Raw genomic sequence first — 20,568 nt, 5'->3', positions numbered from 1 at the left:
GATTCTGCTTGTTCAGCTGACCCACTAAACATCTTTACATAACTCGCAAGCAAACATTTCATATAAAACAATCCTGGCATACACAATGAAGACCATGGATGTATCCAGATCAGTTGACTGTGTACTTAGGTGTTTCCTGCCTCTGTGGTTGTTAGTCAATATGAAATGAGATCAGGGTTGTTTACAGAGAGCCATTCCAGTTTTCAATACCATTGTGAAGGAAGGGATGTGCACGTTACTGATGTTAGCAGAGATATTGTTTATGTCAACTTTCAGGTGTGATTTAATCTATTGTGTATTATAAAACTGGTAGGTAATACATACAAGTAGCTATCTTTCTGCAAATAGCTAAGTCAGCTTCATGCAGATTATTATAATAAATACATCACATATTGATCAGATAAGGTTTATAAGTTCTGCTAAATTTTACAGGTATGTTCATTGCTGGCAATGCATCATACTGGTTTCCATTATATTATCTGAAGAACTGATAATGCAGGATGCATTGGAGCTAACAGTGTATAGCACACAAATTTTACTGAGAACAATTACCTAATCAGTGACTTTATGGAAATACAATGCCAAAATGGTCCTCAGACACTATGCTCTTTGCTCGGAGGACATTATAGATTTTGTTTAGGTTTTATAATGTAGTTAAGTAGGTGTAGCTTGTAAGTAGTTTAGTTTATTGTAATTAGTGTGGTAGTTTGTAATTTGCTAGTCTTTGTATACTTTTGTGCTTAACTTTTCTGTGTACTTGTTTCTTATCTATTTTTGTAAATAATTTTACACCTTTTTCATTACCTAATCATTACTGATTGAGTCCAAGTCTATCTCCTACCAAAGATACTGTTTTAAATTCATCATAACTCAGTGATAAAAGTGTAACTGAAATCATGTGGACCCACTGATGACACGCAACCATGTAATAGTAACCAATTCCAATATACTTAATTAATCACATGTATCACCATCAGCTACTTTTATTATTATTATTGCTGGGCATGCTGATGTGCCAAGGGGACGTGAGTAATGCTCCAAGGAAAAAATACACAAGATAACAACAGTACTGCTTTATTATATCTACCGGTAAAGACGATACTCGACAATGCCTAACATTGCCTTACCACTTTTACTTTACAGCACAAGTATGTAGTAGCTCTTTGATAATGCATGCTTTCTGACTCAATCACTGAAGTTGGCAAATTATTCCAGTCGATGACAGCTCTTGGAAAGAAGGAATGCCGGTTCATGTAGCTAAGTACCTGGATGAAGTGGTAAGGGTGGTGGTGACTAGTTGAACATTGTGGGCTAAGAGGATAATGGTATTGATAGGCTGCAGATAAGTCGTGGATTGCCTCGTTAAAATGCCGGCGGCTAGCTATAACTAGGCCAGTGCGGCATTCCTTGATCCACGCCTATTATTTTTTTACACTTTTTAGAATATAACTTATGCACGAAGTTCTGGGACGGCTTCTATTCATTTTTAGACAGCCTCTTTACACTGTTAGCTTGCCTGTTAATCATCAGCACTACCGTACGACCACAACCACAAACCATCACGGCTACTGGTGCCTGGAATCATCTCAGCAAGACGGCTTTGGCCCCAGCATCTTTGCTTACGAACTAGACTCTAGTGAAGATATAACTTTTACCATCCAGTTTACTGATGACGAAGCTTCTGGACCTGTTCTAGCTCCGTGAGAGTCAACAATGGTGAAATCACGGAAATCACGAAATCAAAATTGAAATCACGAAATCACAATTGAAATCATGAAATCACTAATGAAATCATTGATTTCAGAGAAATCATTGATTTCAGAGAAATCACTGTGATTTCGAAATCTCGTACGCTCTTCGAGAAAGTGGCGGACCCCCCGAGTAATTGTTTGTGCTCAATACTTCCCAAGCGCAACATCACATGCACAGTTTTGCTCGAAATTTACTGAAAAGTCGCTAATTAAGAGGCGTGGCAACTGTTTAGCTCGTGATTCCGTGAGCGAAACATCTGCCACGATGTCTCAAAAGCAAAACAGTTGCCACGCCCCTTAATTAGCGATTTTTAAGATCTCGAGCAATATTACACGTGCAAGCGAGTGCGACAGCAAAGAGTCTGGTTGTACACAATGTTTGTTGTGTAAGGTATACACGCACACACACACATGCACGCACGCAAGCACGCACACACGCACGCAAGCACGCACGCATCTGAGGTTTTCATCAGCGTTCGAATCTGCGTGACGCCGTGCGTGAGAACGTACCGGTTAGCGTAATGGCAAAAAGCTGAGTGTGCAATCACGCTAACTGTTACGCACTCACGCACAGCGTCACACAGATTCGAACGCTGGTGAAAACCTCAGTACCGTACTGTATTCGTGAGTGCGTACGTCGCGTGCGCGCGTGTGTGGTGTGAGGAAGCATAGCCAAGTGGTTAAGGCTCGGTCTGGTAATCGAAAGGTCCCAAGTTCGATTCCCGGTTGAGCCACTGTGGTGTTGTTGTTTCCTTGAGCAAGAAACTTTATACTCACACTGCTCCAGTCTACCCAGCTGTTTAAATGGGGAGCTGGTGGCCTGGTGTCAACTGGGAAAGCAGCCCACCCAGCTGTAACATTAATGGGTACCTAGTGCTAGGCCTGAGCCTATTATGCCCAAAATTTTACCTATTATTCTTTCCAGAATTTCCCAAAAAATTCCCCTATTATTCTTTTTGTTATTCTTGTATCCAGCCTATTATTCCATTATTATTCTCATTCAGTATATATCTGTGGCTAGTCGCTTAGTTTTCAAGATGCTAGTTTTGTCCGAATTATTAATAACCATATATGAAACATTCCACCTTACACATCGTTTTTCTATCCATAATAGTTACAGCAGACTTAGAATAGCTATCTACAGTAAGAATTCAAGTGTATTTAATTATTAGTGTATTATAATAATACTGTATGCTGTAACTACTGTATAGCTACTAAGTTAGGTAGATAATAATGCTCAAAGACTTGAAGAGGATACACTGGTATAAGATGTGCAAGTTTCAGAATTGCAGATAATCATGCAGTTAAATCCCTGGTGCTGGCTGCAGATTGTTAGCATGAAACGACCTGACTGCTCTATTAGAGTATTTGAGCGTTCTATTAGAGTATATCGATCTTTTAGCTCCTTTCAGCCAGCACTCCTGTCAGCTTTATATCATTTGTAGTAGCTTAACTCTTTCCTCTAGGTAATCAAGAAGAGACACGCCCCCTAATTCCACCGATTATTCCGGTGGTCGTCCGATTATTCTAAAATTATGCCTGTAACCATCCCTATTATTCAGGAATTATTCTCACGAAATTCCTATTATTCTCAAGATTATGCCGGCATAATAGGCGCAGGCCTACCTAGTGCAAACTGGGGAAGCAAATTCCCAACTCTCCTCGTCTCACTAAGTGGGGTTGAGGTCGTTGTGGAACTTTAGTTTCTGCGACCTCTCCATGAAACCTGAACAGTCCTCCTGCGGGTTACTAGCCCTGCCCCAGGAGGATTTTCCTACACAAGGCTTAAGTGCCTGATTGGTGCACAGGCATCCCATGCAGTGTTGGTTCACTGGGTAGCAATAGGAAATAGTTCCGCATGGCTGCCGGGGTTTTGCTTTGGAGGCTTTGTTTGTGTGTGAGTGCATGTGTGTGTATTTCATAATTATTATGTTATGAATTTTATTCAATACGATTTTTTTTAATTGAGGCATATTTTATTGTCTACATGAGGCAAAATTGGAGTTTTAATGAACCTATCATATTTACATTTCTCAGTACAAACAAGGTGGATTACATAGAGATTGTATACATCATAGTAGCACTTTTGACCTTGCTTTTACTTGGAAAGCAGGTGACAGCTACAACATGCTATACAGAGGATATTAGTAATGCACATTTTGTGTGGCTACATCTAGTTAATAATAGTAATATTATGGAGAAGGAAAAATAATAATAATAGCACTCTGAATCAGTTTATTGTTGGTATCATTTGTGATACCTAATCAATTGGTTACTAATCTGTGATTTTGTGAATTAAAGTAATGTTTTCTAATTTTAAATTATATTCTATTTCAGTTTACTCTAAGGTCATTTTAATTTAGCCATTTATTGAGAAATGTTGGCAGTCAGCATTAGGAGTAGTACATAGTAATGATGGGTTGTTGTTGAAGAAGTAATAATATTGTAAGTGAGATTAACTGATGATTTTAAATATTTACACAGTGCCATGCACTTGGCTTTTTTAATGACATAAAGGTATCAGCAAGCTATTTACAAAACCCATCAATCTGCCAAACTTATTAGGAATCAAAGTAGTGAAACAAAGATTCTCCTACACCATTTAATCCCTACTTCAACCTACAGCCATGGCTGAAGTACCTGTGGGTATAATGTGACACTCATAATGAGCTGGGAAGGTTCTCCTTTTCACACAATACAGTTGTAGCTACAGCCTTAGCTGCTTTAAGTTTCAGTAACCAACAACCATTATCACAATCTAATACACTTCATACAACTATAAAACAAGGTGCTGCCCATATACTCTACAAAAGGTAAGTGATGTAAAGTGCACTGAATTCACATGATACAATGAAGTGTGCATGTGCATGTACATTGTCAGCTACAACAATGAAACTGAAAGAGTATGATCTAACTGTCCTCCTACTATATGTTCAATAACCAAATAAGAACAAAACTGAGTCTCTAAATCAACAGATCATACAGTACATACAACAGTTAAACTTTAACTTATGAAACATCCCAGTGCCAACTATTTATGTTATTCTATACCTGTCACACAACTAAATATAACTTTGTTACATCGCTTGGGTGTACAGTTATGGACATGAGTAAAGGATTGCAAAACTCCCTAATATAGCACACACCTGTGCATAATCTTTGCCTGTGTATAGTAGTAGTAGTAGTAGTAGTAGTAGTAGTAGTAGTAGTAGTAGTAGTAGTAGTAGTAGTAGTAGTAGTAGTAGTAGTAGTAGTAGTAGTAGTAGTAGTAGTAGTAGTAGTAGTAGTAGTAGTAGTAGTAGTAGTAGTAGTAGTAGTAGTAGTAGTAGTAGTAGTAGTAGTAGTAGTAGTAGTAGTAGTAGTAGTAGTTGTAGTAGTAGTAGTAGTAGTAGAAGTAGGTACGTGAGTGGGTAGGTGGGTGCATTGCATGAGTGGGTGAGTGAGTGTATGAGTGAGTGAATGAGTAGGTGAATGGATGAGTGAGTCAGTGGGTGAGTGGGTGAGTGAGTGAGTGAGTGAGTGAGTGAGTGAGTGAGTGAGTGAGTGAGTGAGTGAGTGAGTGAGTGAGTGAGTGAGTGAGTGAGTGAGTGAGTGAGTGAGTGAGTGAGTGAGTGAGTGAGTGAGTGAGTGAGTGAGTGAGTGAGTGAGTGAGTGAGTGGGTGAGGGAGTGAGTGAGTGAGTGAGTGAGTGAGTGAGTGAGTGAGTGGGTGAGGGAGTGATTGAAGCAAGATTGCTAGCTAGTGTGTGAGAGTGTATGGTTAAATGTCTGATTATGTTGTGTATAAGCTGATTACAACCTTGTTGTAGCTTGGCAAGTGTAAAATGTCTTCTTTAATAATGTTTCAAGGATTGATTATGTTGTTAATTAAAAACTGTGGCTTTGAAATCACAAGTAACTATAATTTGCTAGCCTATGTGTGTGTGGAAGACCCCTTTTTACAACTTTGGTCACACATATCAAATCAGCCAAATTCAAATATTATTTTGATGTTCAAGTGACCACTATATGGATTAGAGGTTATTCGAAGCTTTATATAAATGTGTTTGCCTATAAACAATGCTCTATTATTTCTTTAACCCATACCAAATTGTATCAGGAAACATAGTGTTTTTATTAAATTGCCATGCAGGGGTAAACAGCGCATATACTCTAGTTCTCTAATGAATCAGATGCTGATAACTTTAGAGATTATTTAGTAGCAACAGTCTATTCACTGCATGTTATGCTATGTTGCCTTATATTTACGTTTCTATATGTCGTCAATACACCATAGCCTCATGACCTCCCAGAAGTTGGCAATGTATAGGATTTAAAAATGTCTACTTAATCTAGTACACCTGTAGGAGTGCAAACATATAGGTGACCTCCCTTGTTGCACTGCTGTTTATTTGTCAGGCCAAGTAAAATAGAGGTCCATAGCTATAGTACAATAGGTGCATGATGGCATTGTGCAACATTTACATATGATGATCAATCTTAAAAACTGAATGTGTAAAAGAGGGTCTTCCTATGAACAGACCACATATAACTGTGTATCAAAGATTTTTTACACAAACCTGCCATTTTCTCTATACCATGTTGTAGCTCACTTCATACCAAAATTTCATGCCAATAAGTTTTCCCAGTAGTCTGTGTAGATATGAACCCCAAAGTAGACAAGTTTGTTTCAATAATGTGTGAAAGACTCCTTTATCCAAATCCAGTCACACATGGATGCACGAGGATACACATCAAGTCTCTTGTTGTTGTAACTCAACTTCATTGTCACATAACATTATGTGCACATTACAATAACAATACCAATAATACATTGCAACATCATCCTCACCACAATACCTTAAACAATGAACCATACAATAACCAAATGACATGTGACATGTCAATTCCTTTAAACAAACAAGGCATAATTATTTTATTGCATGGCATTAATGTATACCTCAATCACATTATTATGTGTTAATCTGGTTCTATCCTGCAGACCAGTGTGCCAATTAGGTAGCTGTGTGCACCTGATTATGCATGTCAAGTATAGTTTTGTTAATCCTTTTTATTACTGTACATGTACTGTAAGTTTTTTCTCAATTGAAATTTTGTCAAGCATTTATCTTCATCATAAATGCTTGCATGCTTTCCCTGTAATGTATACATTAAATGTAGCTGTGCACAGCACTTATAAACATTTAAAGTGTGCGTTGCAACACAGTAACTACTAAGATAATGATTTAAATTAATATGATATAAGTGGAATACGGTATTTATGATGCTTAATTCATATATGCTATTAATTTTATGCTATAGTACATGCACAGAAGGAACTAGTATAAAATTTAATGTGTAACCTTCTATAGCCACATGTCATGTGAACACTTCAACAACCAATGACAGATGTTGTGCTGCTGAGTGATATTATTGCAAGCTATAGCTACAGGTGTAGTGTATCTTCATTCTTGTCCTATGTAGACAGATATGTGATCGTGCATGAGGCAAATTAATAATGAAAGTTTTGTTGTATACATTTTTTATGTGTATAGACCTTAATGGCATGCAGTAATATAGTAGCTGACATAATTAGCATTGCATTGATTTATATCCATAGACGTTAGTATGTATTGTGAAACATTTCATCATCCTGCATTACTGTGATAATTGTTTACACTGAGTGACCATATGTAGCTTACATATAAGTGATGTGGTGAGCAGGATTGGTGATGTCATTTATGAGGTGATGATTAATCAAAATTATCATATCCTTTGTTTATTCTATAAAGTAGATGTTGCTATGACAGAAGAGAAGATAAACAAGGAAGCTTCATTATGAACTATTTTTAGATGAAACTTCTTAATTTAAAATTAATACAATTTTGGCCTTGCTTTGCTGAATTGACATACTTGTAATGTTACGTAGTAGTAGTAGTGGTAGTGGTAGTGGTGGTGGTGGTGGTGGTGGTGGTAGTAGTAGTAGTAGTAGTAGTAGTAGTAGTAGTAGTAGTAGTAGTAGTAGTATGTTCGTCTTCTTCAGTCAATTAATGTTAATGTATGAACTGTTTGTCTTGTGTTTTATACATGCTCTCAGTTCCTTGCTGTACAAATGTGTGTACATGAAAATTCTTAATGAAAAGTACTGTAGTAGTAGTGGTAGTAGTAGTGGTAGTAGTAGTATTAATTGTGCTGTCTTAATAATCTACAACTTTTATGTAATTAAGTGTATTTCTACCTGTTGTATTGTGTATTTAGTGTATATTTTTCTGTAAGTTGTTTTCAGGGCTCCACTGAAACTCAGCATCAGCTGAGTGGACTCCCTGCTTAAATAATAATTACAGTTACAAGCACTATTATACAAAGGGAAGCTTTGCATCATTGTAAGACCAATAATTGGTAGAAGTTTCACTGAACATTTGGTTAACTTGCAATTGAAAAAAGATTTTGCTGGCTAGATTTCATACCTATTTTTTGCTATTAGATGATGGCATGGCTAAGTACATATACATATATATTCTCAGTCACAGCTCACTGCATTTAATATTAATTTTTTCTATTGCATGCTTGCTGTAGCTATATATGAACATGTGTAAATACTTGCCAATATTTACAATTTAGTACAGTATACTCACATTGTAACATTTGCCATAAAAAATCTTCAATTTTAAATTCATTCAACCTTTTTGTTTTGTCTCACAGAACACAATTAATTAACATGTCCAAAGATAACACAGACATAATCATAGTTCACTTCATAAGGTCATAGATATTATATACTATGTGCCCGGAATTGTGTACCGCCAGTTTTCAAAGGAACAATCATCGTTGTACTTGTTAACACTTCTCCTTTGTTGTGTACTGCGCCAGTTTTATGCTAGGCGGCATAGAACTGGAGCTCAACAGCATCATATCTGCTACCCTCTACAGTTCCAATGGCTAGAGGACAGATTCTGATTGGCTAAGTGTCAAAGCAAGTAAATCGGCATGAGCTGAGTGATAATGGACATTTATATAAGCACATAATTATATGAGCAGTTTACAAAAAAAAATTCTTTTACAAACCACATTCAGTTGCCATGATAAATTTTCTGCATTAGTGATCTTTAATTAATGTGTGTAGTATAAAGTTGCTTAGAAACTGCTGTATATATGTTCTATAAAAGTTGCAAGTTGACTTTCAGTTTTAGAGACTGCAAAACTTGTTTTAGCATTGATTTAAAGGAATTTTATTTACAATGTTTCTTAAAGTTTCAATTCTGCTAGCAATTGTAATTGGCTTTACAAGAGGAATTGCCTGTCCTACTAATGTAGATAATGCTTTACTGGCCAACGTGCTGGAGGAAATTTACTATGTATCTATACCATACAACAGACATTTATTAGAACTGGTAAGCTGATGTCAGTGTATGGTGTGTAGCATATAGTCAAAGCTGTATTGTGCACTATGATGTCAGTCTGTATTGTTATATACGTGCATCTATTATTGCATGGTTTTAATACAGAATAGTTCAACAGTGTGGTGTAATCAGTCTTCGAATACTGACCTCAATGAGATGGCTCGAAAGTTTAGTAAAGCATGCCAATACTTTACCAGTGTAATGGCAATCAAGCACCATTTGCAATACAACCTGTTTAATGGTACAGATCTAGACACACTGAATTTAACCCTGCAAACTGCAACTGGTTTATTAAAGGTTTTGCAGACACAAAGCAAACTACTTCAAAAGCTTGAGGTAAGTATGTAATTTGTATATAATTCTGATGGCTCATGTGTCCATTATAGGATATGATAACAAAACGACAGTGTATAGAATTTAGTGCGGAACAATACAATAGATTGTTTACAACACACTACTGCAGTAAGCGGCCTGAAATATCACCTATCAATTTGGGAAAGGCTGAAAAGTTACAGGCCGTGTGTAGATGCTATGCTAAAAACAAAACAGAATGTACAAACATAATATTATTATTATAATTAGGCATGACGATGATGTGATACATGATCATATAATGCTAGTAATACTACTATATATTCCCTCCATGCACCATCATCAAGAATGGTACATACATCAATCTATATCGAAATCTGTTGATATAGACTTCATTCCATGCATACAATAGCTAGACCTAATTTGTACATGTATATGTTTGTATAACTTTCATTATTATAATCATAATAATATTATACTTATCTACTCAAAATTGGAATGTAACGGTAATAATACCACTGATTGCCTACATACATCACAGCATAGTATGGGGTCTGTGTCTTTGTACAGTCTGCAGTGACCATCACCTAGATTATAATATGTGACTGGGCCTGCGAAAATAGGGCATGTGGGTACAAACTACACCCCATCACTCTACAGGTCATATCTCAGTACTGGAATAGAATAGTTGCTTTCTGTAACTTGTACCTGAAAGCCAAGTACATGCTTGCTTACTAAGAACTGAAAATTGCATTGCCATAGCAAAATGGTGCAAAAAGTTACGAGTGATGAAATTTTGAAAAAGTAGGCAAAAACCATGTGCCCACATGCCCTATTTTCGCAGGCCCGGTCACATATGTAGTAGTTATGGACATGAGTATGTGGAAAACTGAGATATATAATTTGTTTGCTCTATATAGCTATATTGATTGAACCTGCTGTGATATCTTGGACAGTATTGTGTTCAGTGACAATCCCTACATTCTACGGTTTTACACAGTTTGAATGAATTTAAAATTTAATATTTTCATGGCAAATGCTACTATACAATGTGATTAACCAATATAATGTTTATATTGGCAAGCAATTGCACATATAACATACAACAAGCAGTAGAAACTATTAAATGCAGTGAACTGTGATCATAAGAATAAACGGAGTGTGACAAATACCCTATAATATTTTACTAAAGTTATTACATATTTATTTTTAGTTAGCCACCATCTAATAGCAAAAATAGGTGCAAAATCTCTAGCAAAACTTTCTCAATTGCAAGTTAACCATATATGTTCAGTGAAACTTCCACCAATTACAAATGCATCATCCAGATATGCGTTGATGGCAAACTGCAGGAATTTTTAGATAATTGATACATAGTATACTATGAAACAAATAATTGGTGATAATTGTACTGTGCATACATGCAATGATATTCACATAGTCAGATGACTCCTAATTCCAGCTCACCCAGCTGTGAATCCTGAGATTCACAGGTTTCATTGTTCATATTACAGATACTCATGTAAGCAGCATTCCTAATTTCTACAGTGTTGGATGTTATTGACTGTTTGTATTTACCAATTCTATAAATGGCTTTTGATCCTAACCATATACAGGTATGCTTGTTTATTAACTTATTTACAATGATAAATAAAATATTTCTTTCTTTTATAATAGCGATGATTGCTGATTAGTGGATGAGTGCTGTGCTGTAAGTGGATGAGTATTGTGCATATATGAATAAACGATTTCCAAACTCTTTTTTACATAATTATATGTACAACTTTTTTTTTTTTTTTGCAAAACACAATTAAGTGCATTTATTTTGCTATGGTTTTGTAATAGCTAAAATCCATGTAAGGTCAAAATAAGGCTATTAACTAGCAATCGCTTAAGAAACCAAAATTACAATTTGTATACAAGTGACTTGACTAATCAAATGCAGCTGGTTATTTTATGTAATAAAGGTGCATTTTGTATTGATCTTACAATGTGAAGGTGACTGACAGGTTTCATTAATGTATGTTGTAGATTATCAAAATACTATGCATTCAAACTACTATGTAATTCATCACAAGTACGTAGAAGAGCAAGGTCAAATTGCTAAATATAAACTAAGCCAAAATAGTTCATAATGAAGCTTGCTTGTTTTATCTTCTGTCACAACAACATCTACTTTATAGGATAAACAGAGTACAATTCATCATCGCCAAGGTGTCAGTGGTGACAGCCATATAAATTAGTGCTCTGAAATTCGAATGTTCATTCATTTGGGAGCATTTGAATACAAATTCATAACTTTCGAATCTTTTACGTGGACGCCCAATGTATATAATTAGGTCACGTGCAGCTGAAATAGTACAGGACACAACACGTGCCAGGTGTCAAGTTGTTAACATGTACTTCGCTATTGTTTACACTTAGTTAACAGCCTGTTGTCTACAGTCAGGTGCATGTGAAGCTACAAGCGACGGCTAGCGCACCAGGCGTGAGGTCGATTACAGCGATAAAACTACTACTTCGCTACTGTTTACACTCATTTTAATGTCTATATCAAAGAGTATTTCAACAAGTAAGTGCATAGAATCCTCACAACAATAAGTCTTACTCCTTACACCCCGTTCACACTATCCCGGGTTAGCCAGAGTGTTTTCAACTCGGGTTATTGAACTCGGGTTGGAACTTGTTCACACTACTGCATCTGACACGAGCTCGATAGTGCGAGCGCCAAATAATAATTAGCTAAGAGAAGCGCATGAGCTTTTGATTATTTAGACGCTTAATAAAAAGACACTAGAATTGTAGCAAGGAAGTGTAGAACCAGCTGAAATAAGCCGTACAATGTTAGAGACACCATGTTTAAGCTAGTGGATGCTCCTTTCTCCAGGATTATTAACACGTCGTTCGAGCGTAATTGTCACAAAGTCTACTAGAACTATGGTACGTCATAGCCATTTTGAAGAACAGTTTTAGAACATAGAATATACTTGCTGTGTGGCCAACAGAAACAAGTTATATTGTTAACCTGACTTGGCCAGCTCGGAATGCGTTCAGACTGTATGCTATCCTGAGTCAACTCAGGGTCAACCCGTGCCAGCCCACCTCTCCTTGTCGTGCCATGCTGGACCCAGTTCGGCACGGCTCGATTGATTCACACTTCAGTTTGTTTCAAGCCATGCCGTGCTCTACCCGGGTTAGAGGGTAGTGTGAACGGGGTGTTAGATCCAATAATTAAACATTTTGATTGTGGGTTTTAAATAATAGAAAAATTCGGATAATCCGCAGATTTTCATTCAAACATTCGAATGCTCAATTCTAGCATTCGTTTATGCACTAATTTAAATTACAACTCATCCTCTATATTGCAGTTACCACACCAACAACCACACTCACTACATCATGTATGTAAACTATGATCATCGTAAGCAGTTATCATAGATCACCATAAACAGTTATCATAGTAATGCAAGGAAATAAAATCCTCCGAGTTATTTTACATGGATATAAAATGCAATGCTAGGTTAGCTACTGTGTTATACTGCATGTCATCAATGTCTACACACATGCTATCAGAATAAATGTATGCTTTCATTATTTGCCTCACAATCACACATTCAGCTAGGACAAGAATAATGATACATAACACTCCCATAGCTATAGCTTACAGTAATGTCATTACAATGCATGTGAAGCACAACACCTTTCATTGATTGAGAAAGTTTTCACATGAGCCTGGCTACTGGCTACAGAAGGTTTCTTATTAACAGATTCTTTCTGTGCATGCACCATAACATAAATTAATGCTTATAGTGTAAGCATCATAATTTGTGACTGGGCCTGTGATAATATGGCATGTGGGCACATGATTTTTGTCTACTTTTTCAAACTTTCATTGCACATAACTTTTTGTACCATTATGCTATGGTAATGCAATTTTCAGCTCTTCGTAAGTACTTTAATTGGCATTATGATGCAAGTTACAGAATGCAAATATTCTATTGCAATACCAAGGTGTGACTTGTAGAGTAACTGGGTGTAGTTTGTGCCCACATGCCCTATTTTCGCAAGCCTGGTCACATTTAGTTGTTGGCTACTTGCACAGTGGATGCTCTGGAAGGTAAAGAATTGGTGTAAAACATGTGAAAATGTGGTACACATAGCTTCAACCATTGGCAAGCTACAACACACTAAATACTTTAAACCGGCATTTCTCAATACTTTTAAATAGGGAATAAGACCAGTTTTCCTCAGACTGGATTACATAATATAAGGTTTTGCAATAAAATCAGGTCAAAATAAGGCCATGTGTCTAAACTAGAAATCAGAGAGTTAAAATAATCATTTTGAATTGGCTAATCAAATGCAGCCACTTGCATGCAGCTACTTATGTAATTAAGGTCAGAATTATTTTGGCCTAACAATGCAAAGGTGACAGTTTCATTTATATAATACCTTATGTAGCAGTAGATAGTTATGACAGCATATCTAATACTACCACTACTATGTACTTCGTTACAACTATGTATGTGGCAATTCAGCAGGGCAAGGTCAAATATGTTAAATTGAAAATATACATCCAAAAATTAATGAAGTGTCATCTGCCACAACAGCATTATGAAGACTCAAGGTAGTGAGTAGCGTGGCCAAGGAAAGTAGGGCGCGCGAGGTAAGAAATCATTATGGTTTCATGGATTTTCACACCTTAACAAATGGCCTTGTAATACGTTTTACCCGAAAAAACCACCTGGAATACATTAGTACTGCTGAAATGATGCTGTACCTTGGTTAAACAAAGTGAAAAGACGAATGTTTCGATGTACAGTGACTGGGTTTTAAATTTTTCGAATTTCACCTGGATTCATCTGCCAGCCTGCCTGCCGGTTGCGATAGGTGTAGCTATACGACTCCAGAAACTTCAGACAACTAAGGCAATGACGGCAGATCCGCGAATCTATTGTTCCGATTACGTTCTGTCCACTGCATCATTCGCTTCTTTGCGAGGGTCCGCCACTCAGGATTATGATCGACGTGATTCGGAATCACCGCGTAATTCCAGTTGATTCCTAGATTCCGAACGTTGAATCCTCTGATTCCTCTGATTCTGCCAGCGATTCCTCGCGATTCCTTTATTCCGTCTAATTCCAAAAGGGATTCCTACAATTCCATATGATTCTAATAATTCCGGCTGATTCCAAGGCTGATTCTGTAATTCCAAGTTGATTCCACGATTCCCTAGAATGGATTCTGTACTATAGGCAAGCCAGAATGGTGACTATCACAGTGTATCACTTTAGCTACCTCTGCTGAACCTACTGGTGAGTATTGAAGTCATGTTAAGTTCCACCTGGCATGGACTCGAGCCGCTAGAAATTCGCTGGCAATAGCCTATTTTTATTTATCATTACTGGGCAGGCAGTTCTATATTTCTGCGTCTGGCAAAAGTGTCAGTGGATACCATCACAACACTAGCTAACCCTGATGAAAGACCTTAAACTGGAGTCTATACAACGTCGTGCTGCTAGGTGGGCATGTGGGAGCCAGTGGGATCCTATTTCCAGGAAATGGAGTAAGTCATCTGATGATTGCCTTAATTCACTGCGCTGGCCTATAGTCTCACTGATCGTCGTAACTATCTGTCTGTGTCAACACTGTATGATATCCTCAACAACAGAGCATCTCTTAACTTTCATGATTACTATCGCTGTAATACTTCCTACACCAGAGCCCATGAACTGTCTATTGTACCTTTACTATCTTCTATCAACAGTCACCGTTATTCTTTTTTTGTGAATACTGTATTTTTGTGGAACACTGTATCATTTGATACACTCATTATTAAATCTGTAAATTATTTTCGTCGCTCCATTTATCATCTTTTTTGTATGTAGCTTTTTAAGTCTCTGTGTGTGTTTTGCTTATTGTAACTATTGTTTCTTTTCTTTGTAGTGTACTTGTGTTGTTATTCTTTGTCCTTGTAGTGTTATTTTTGTAATGTATGTGTTTAGGGAAGCACCCTTGTACAGGCTATGCCTTTTGGTGCCACCCTGTCATTTTGGCAAATTAGATAAATAATAAAATAATAATAACATCTTTCCTGACTGGATGTACACAGAGTGTTGTGTGTGGTGGTTGCACTTCCACCCCCTGTGATGTTTTGAGTGGTGTCCCACAAGGTTCTGTACTAGGGCCTCTGCTATTTTTTACATACATAAATGATATCAATATGCTACTTGTACTACACAGCTATTTGCATAGCCACCAAGATGTAAAGTTTCTTTTACTCAAAAGCATTTTAGATCTCAAGCTGCCCACTGGTGGAATGCAGTTCCTAACAACATGTTGACATCTCCAACTTTTCAGGACGATTTATTTTCTTATTTGTGTAAAATTTAATTGTTGATGATTTTTATGTTTGTAAATTGTTTGCTTAATTGTTTTGTATGTGCTATGTGTGTGTTGTAATTTTTTGTTCAGTCTTTGTGTGTGTGCAGTTGTAATTCATATGTGTATATGTATGCTATTTTTTGTGTTTCCTCCTCAGTCAGGGAAGAACAGCATTGCCGACTGACTTGAGGCTAATTTAAAAATCAAATCAATCAATCAATCAAATCGATATCACTAACGAATTAAGTTCTATTTGTCGCTTATACGCTGATGACTGCATTCTATATAGGAGAATTGATAGTTTAACAGATGTTAAAGATTTGCAAGATGATTTACAGATATTGGAGCTATGGGAGAAAAAGTGGAAAATGTCTTTCAATGTTGACAAATGCGTGGTTGTATCTATAACTCTTAAACGAAACCCTATATACTCCAGTTACCACCTTCATGGAGAACAACTTACAGTGGTTCAGTGTGCCAAGTACCTGGGAGTCTCAATTCATTCAAAATTATCTTTTAACCAACATGTGGACAATGTGTGCAAAAAGGAAAAGCCTGTATTAAGTTTTGTGAGGAGAAATTTTGCAAACTGCTCCTGTAAAATCAAAGAATCGACCTGTTTCTTACTTATGTCAAGCCCACAATGGAATATGCAGCTGCAGCATGGGCTCCTTACAGCAGACGGTCAAAAAACAAACTTGAGTCTGTTCAAAGATGTGCAGCTCGCTTTGTAATGAATGATTAATATCAAACCAGCAGTGTATCAAACATGTTATCACGTCTTAACTCGAGCACCATTGAAACTCATTTCAAACATTTAAGGCTTCAGATGTTCCATAAAATTATTCATAGCATTGCGGATGTATCACTTCCTGATTATATAGCTCATAGATCAAGGTATACCAGAAGTAGTGAACTTAAATTTATACAGCCAGACACAGCTATTGATTCTTATAAATACAGTTTCTTTCCTGCTTCAATTTGATTGTGGAACACTCTACCTAGTGATATAAATTGTGACAATATAGATACTTTTAAGGAACTTCTGAAACATGTTACATTGTAATTTATTTTTATAGCTTATATTTGTAGCCTCATGATTTTACATCTTTATTGTAATATACTCACCCATATGAGTTCTGCAATAATTATAGTAAGAATGTATTGCAACTCATTAACAAGCTAGTTAGCTAAGGGTTAGTAGCTATAAGTCTCGTTGGGAACACCGGATCCGGGCCCCACTGAGAACTTGTAGGAGCTGTTATTGAAAATTGTTAGATTACAGGATGTTCTGGAATCCCGGAAACCTCGATCCAACAGCCAGCCGACGGAGAATGAATTAGCTAGTATATAGTGGCTGTAGTTAGCTGCTTCCGAGGCTGCTTCTGCGACGGCTCGCATTCACTCGCGAAGACTTAAACCTCACTAGAAACGCACAGGAACACTCACTGTAATACACGTAGGCGTATACACAAAGTGTAAAACCAGGTGCAAAACAAGTGAGAGTTAGCGTCTTTAGCTTATGAGTGTGTTATACTGTGTTAAACGGTAATTTACGATATAATTTTCATAACATTTATTTCAAAATATTTCTAATTACAAAGTTGATTCCGCTTCAGATTCCCATAATTCCATGATTCCTTGATTGATTCCAGTGATTCCTGAGGTCTTCGACGTGATTCCGAATCGTGGCGGACCCCTCGCTTCTTTGTTCTTCTCGAAAGATAATTAATAGTTGAGGTGCTTGATAGTTGCACCGCGCGCCACAACACAAACACGTGATTTTAACGATCGTGTGCGTATGACGAGGGTGAACGGGTGTAGTACCCAAGGAGTTGTCTCTAGCATTGGGTAGTCGTTTTATATAGTCTTAATTACCAGTTTAGCTTTTTTGTGAGGCAGGTAGATAATAATGTCTTTGAGGGGCGGATCCACCTCGGGATCCAGATTTCTAAAAACGAGGATTCCACTCTTAATGGTGGGCTCTCCAGCGATGCTTTACTTCAACATTTGGGCCATTAGAAATGCAGCTGAGGTCTTTAACAGTTGCTGTATGTAATAGTTTCAAGACAAACGATAATTATTTTAGAGGCACTTATTGCGTACGAAGGTAATAGACAGCTGCTTCAAGTGAAATATATACTATCTAATCAAAAACAGCCAAGCTGTAAAAAAAGGGTGCGGCCTCCAGAAAAGCCATCGTGAAAAATGATACAAAATCAAAGGTGGCGGCCAAGAAATGGCTGTGATGGTAGGTTAATGGCTAAGATTTTAATAACGGCAATTCAGGTGAATTTGTGTTGCCTCCTCCACTAGGATTCGGAACCAAATTCACCTGAATTGTCGTTATTAATTTTTTTGCCATTAACCTACCATCACAGCCATTTCTTGGCCGCCACCTTTGATTTCACATCTTTTTTCACCCTAGCTTTTTGGAGGCCGCATCCTTTTTTTACAGCTTGGCTGCTTTTGATTATATATCACTTCTTTTTGTAATTTCATACCTAAAGCCAGCCTATGGCCAGCTTTAGGTATGTCTTTTAACTTGTCTTTCTTTACCACAGATCTAGAGAGAAGACTATTATGAAGATTTTAATGATTTGTTTAGCTACATATATTTTAGGCAATAATTTTTAATTTTGTTAACTGTTTTCAGCTACAGGGAAATGTGTATGTAGTTCTTTTCTACAGGAAGCCTCATAATGTAACAGTACTCTTTGATTACAAGGTGAATGGTTTGTAGTTGAACTCACCACATGGTGGCTTATTTCTAGCTGAAATACTCTACAAAATGTAGCTGAATTCTCTCCAGTTTCCAGTTGTCAATGATCTCTCTACAGGGTGACTTGTTTCTAGCTAACATTTCGAGGACTGTTTTCATACATGGTGATATACTACTTATACAGCAAACATACTGATGTGTACTGGTCTATGGACACTAGTGTTTCTGTGTTTGGTACACAATTTGCTCTATTGTTTGTATTCTGTCTTAATGTATTCCTCTTTGTCATAGTTCCAACTAACCTTTTGTTGATTTTCACTGAATCTGCCTATCGCTTCAGGTTCATTGTCAATAATTTAAAGCCATTTCTAGATGTCTATCAAGCACCATTTAAAGAGAACTGCAGTTATTTCTTAGGCCTTGAATTTATTATTCGAGCAATACTTTTTGCTTGCTACTCTTTCAAGCCACCAGATACAGTAGCAATTTACAATACGATATTAATAGTTTACCTTGCTCATTTGTGTTGTTCTCAACCATTCAAAAGTAAAACAAATACAATTCTCTATGTGGCTTACCTGATATACCTCGGTGTATATACAACGCTATTTATTCGTTATTTCCCTTATGGCCAATATCCATATGGTTTGATGCTCTACCTGGTAGTGTATTTGGCTTTTATCCAGTTTGTAGGAATCCTTGTTTGCCATGCTTGGAAATACATCTTGAGATACTCTGATTATTTCAATAGATATTAACTGGTCTTAAAGAGATACATTAATCATTACAAATTAAACCTTTCTAGAAGCAAACATAAAAATGTGAACCCGATAGTTGTCTCCATGGCAAGCTGTGAAGATTTTCAAGAGGAGTTACTTGCTTTAGACTTGGACACTTACGTAAGATAAAGTACTGAACGTACATGTACACTGTAATGTAATTCATGCATTTATGAACAGATATATAAACTGCATGTACATGTGTGCATTATACATACTGTAATATTTATAGAATTGTAGCGTCACATAATATTATTGCAACTTTTTGGGTGTGTGCACAGCATACTTCGTGAATAATTACAAATACTGTTAAGTAATCACCTGTATAACATTGTATTAAACTGAGCAGCATTTTGATGAATGTTGCTATTGTGTGTAGAATAGATCATAGTTGTAGTAGTAAAAAATCTATAGTTGGTATTATTTGGTTGATACCATTAGATTAAGTTTTCATTTGTTCGCATAACTATCAGGATTTATGAACTACTAATAACATGTACTGTATACAAACCAAAGAGGACTTCCAGACATTCAGCAGTTGGAAAATTTGCAGCAGTATAATATATTATGGTAACTGCAGGGCCGGAGGAGGGAAAATTGAGTTGGTCAGGCCATTGACTATAATGTTGAAATTGCTACTATATACATTCCAATAAGAGAGGAGTTGCTGCACAGTGTGCTTCGACACTCTGCGAAGTGCAAAGCATGAGCATTCTAGGGGGTCTGCATGGGGGCATGCCCCTGGCACAGAAAATTTTTGAAAATTAGACACTCAGATATGCAATTTTAGTGATATCTCACTGCTAGCTAGCTATATAAATATGCTCAAGCCTATCTGCTGTTCTTCAGACTTTCTATACTATGTATACTTGTAGACCTGACATACAGGGGACACGGCATGAAACTTGCCATATGGTTCATTTAGTTATAGCAATTAGAAGTTCAAGGGGGGTCTGGGGGTATAACCCCAGGAATAACCCCAGGAGCTGCAGAATTTTTGCAATTTAAAGGCTTGGAAATGCCTTAAAATTTAAAATTGATGCTAAATTTTAAAGTAAAACTAGCTAGCAACTTGCAACTTTTCCCCCAAATTGGGGGAACCCATGCAGCATGGTCACCTTTAGCTAGGATATAATTAATCGACTAGGCAGTTAGCTGTAGCTATTCAGTGAATTCACATAGCTACAATAAAAAGCTACACAGCTACAAAAATGCATTATACTACTATACTGGTTTGTATGAA

The 20,568-nt window shown here is 36.8% G+C and overlaps 1 protein-coding gene across 1 annotated transcript; it reads left to right on the top strand.

Moving 5' to 3' along the window:
• Positions 1–8,388: 8,388 nt before the first annotated feature.
• LOC136250758 (uncharacterized) lies at positions 8,389–9,933 on the top strand. Its single transcript, XM_066043039.1, has 3 exons — positions 8,389–9,119; positions 9,234–9,464; positions 9,515–9,933. The coding sequence occupies exons 1-3, from the start codon at positions 8,967–8,969 to the stop codon at positions 9,704–9,706; spliced, it is 576 nt and encodes a 191-aa protein (XP_065899111.1). The 5' UTR covers positions 8,389–8,966; the 3' UTR covers positions 9,707–9,933.
• The last annotated feature ends 10,635 nt before the right edge of the window (positions 9,934–20,568 follow it).

The sequence above is a fragment of the Dysidea avara genome, chromosome 1 (assembly GCF_963678975.1).
Source record: "Dysidea avara chromosome 1, odDysAvar1.4, whole genome shotgun sequence".
Taxonomy (NCBI): Eukaryota; Metazoa; Porifera; class Demospongiae; order Dictyoceratida; family Dysideidae; genus Dysidea; species Dysidea avara.
The sequence above is the reverse complement of the archived record's forward strand: the minus strand, read 5'-3'. Positions and strand labels throughout refer to the sequence as shown.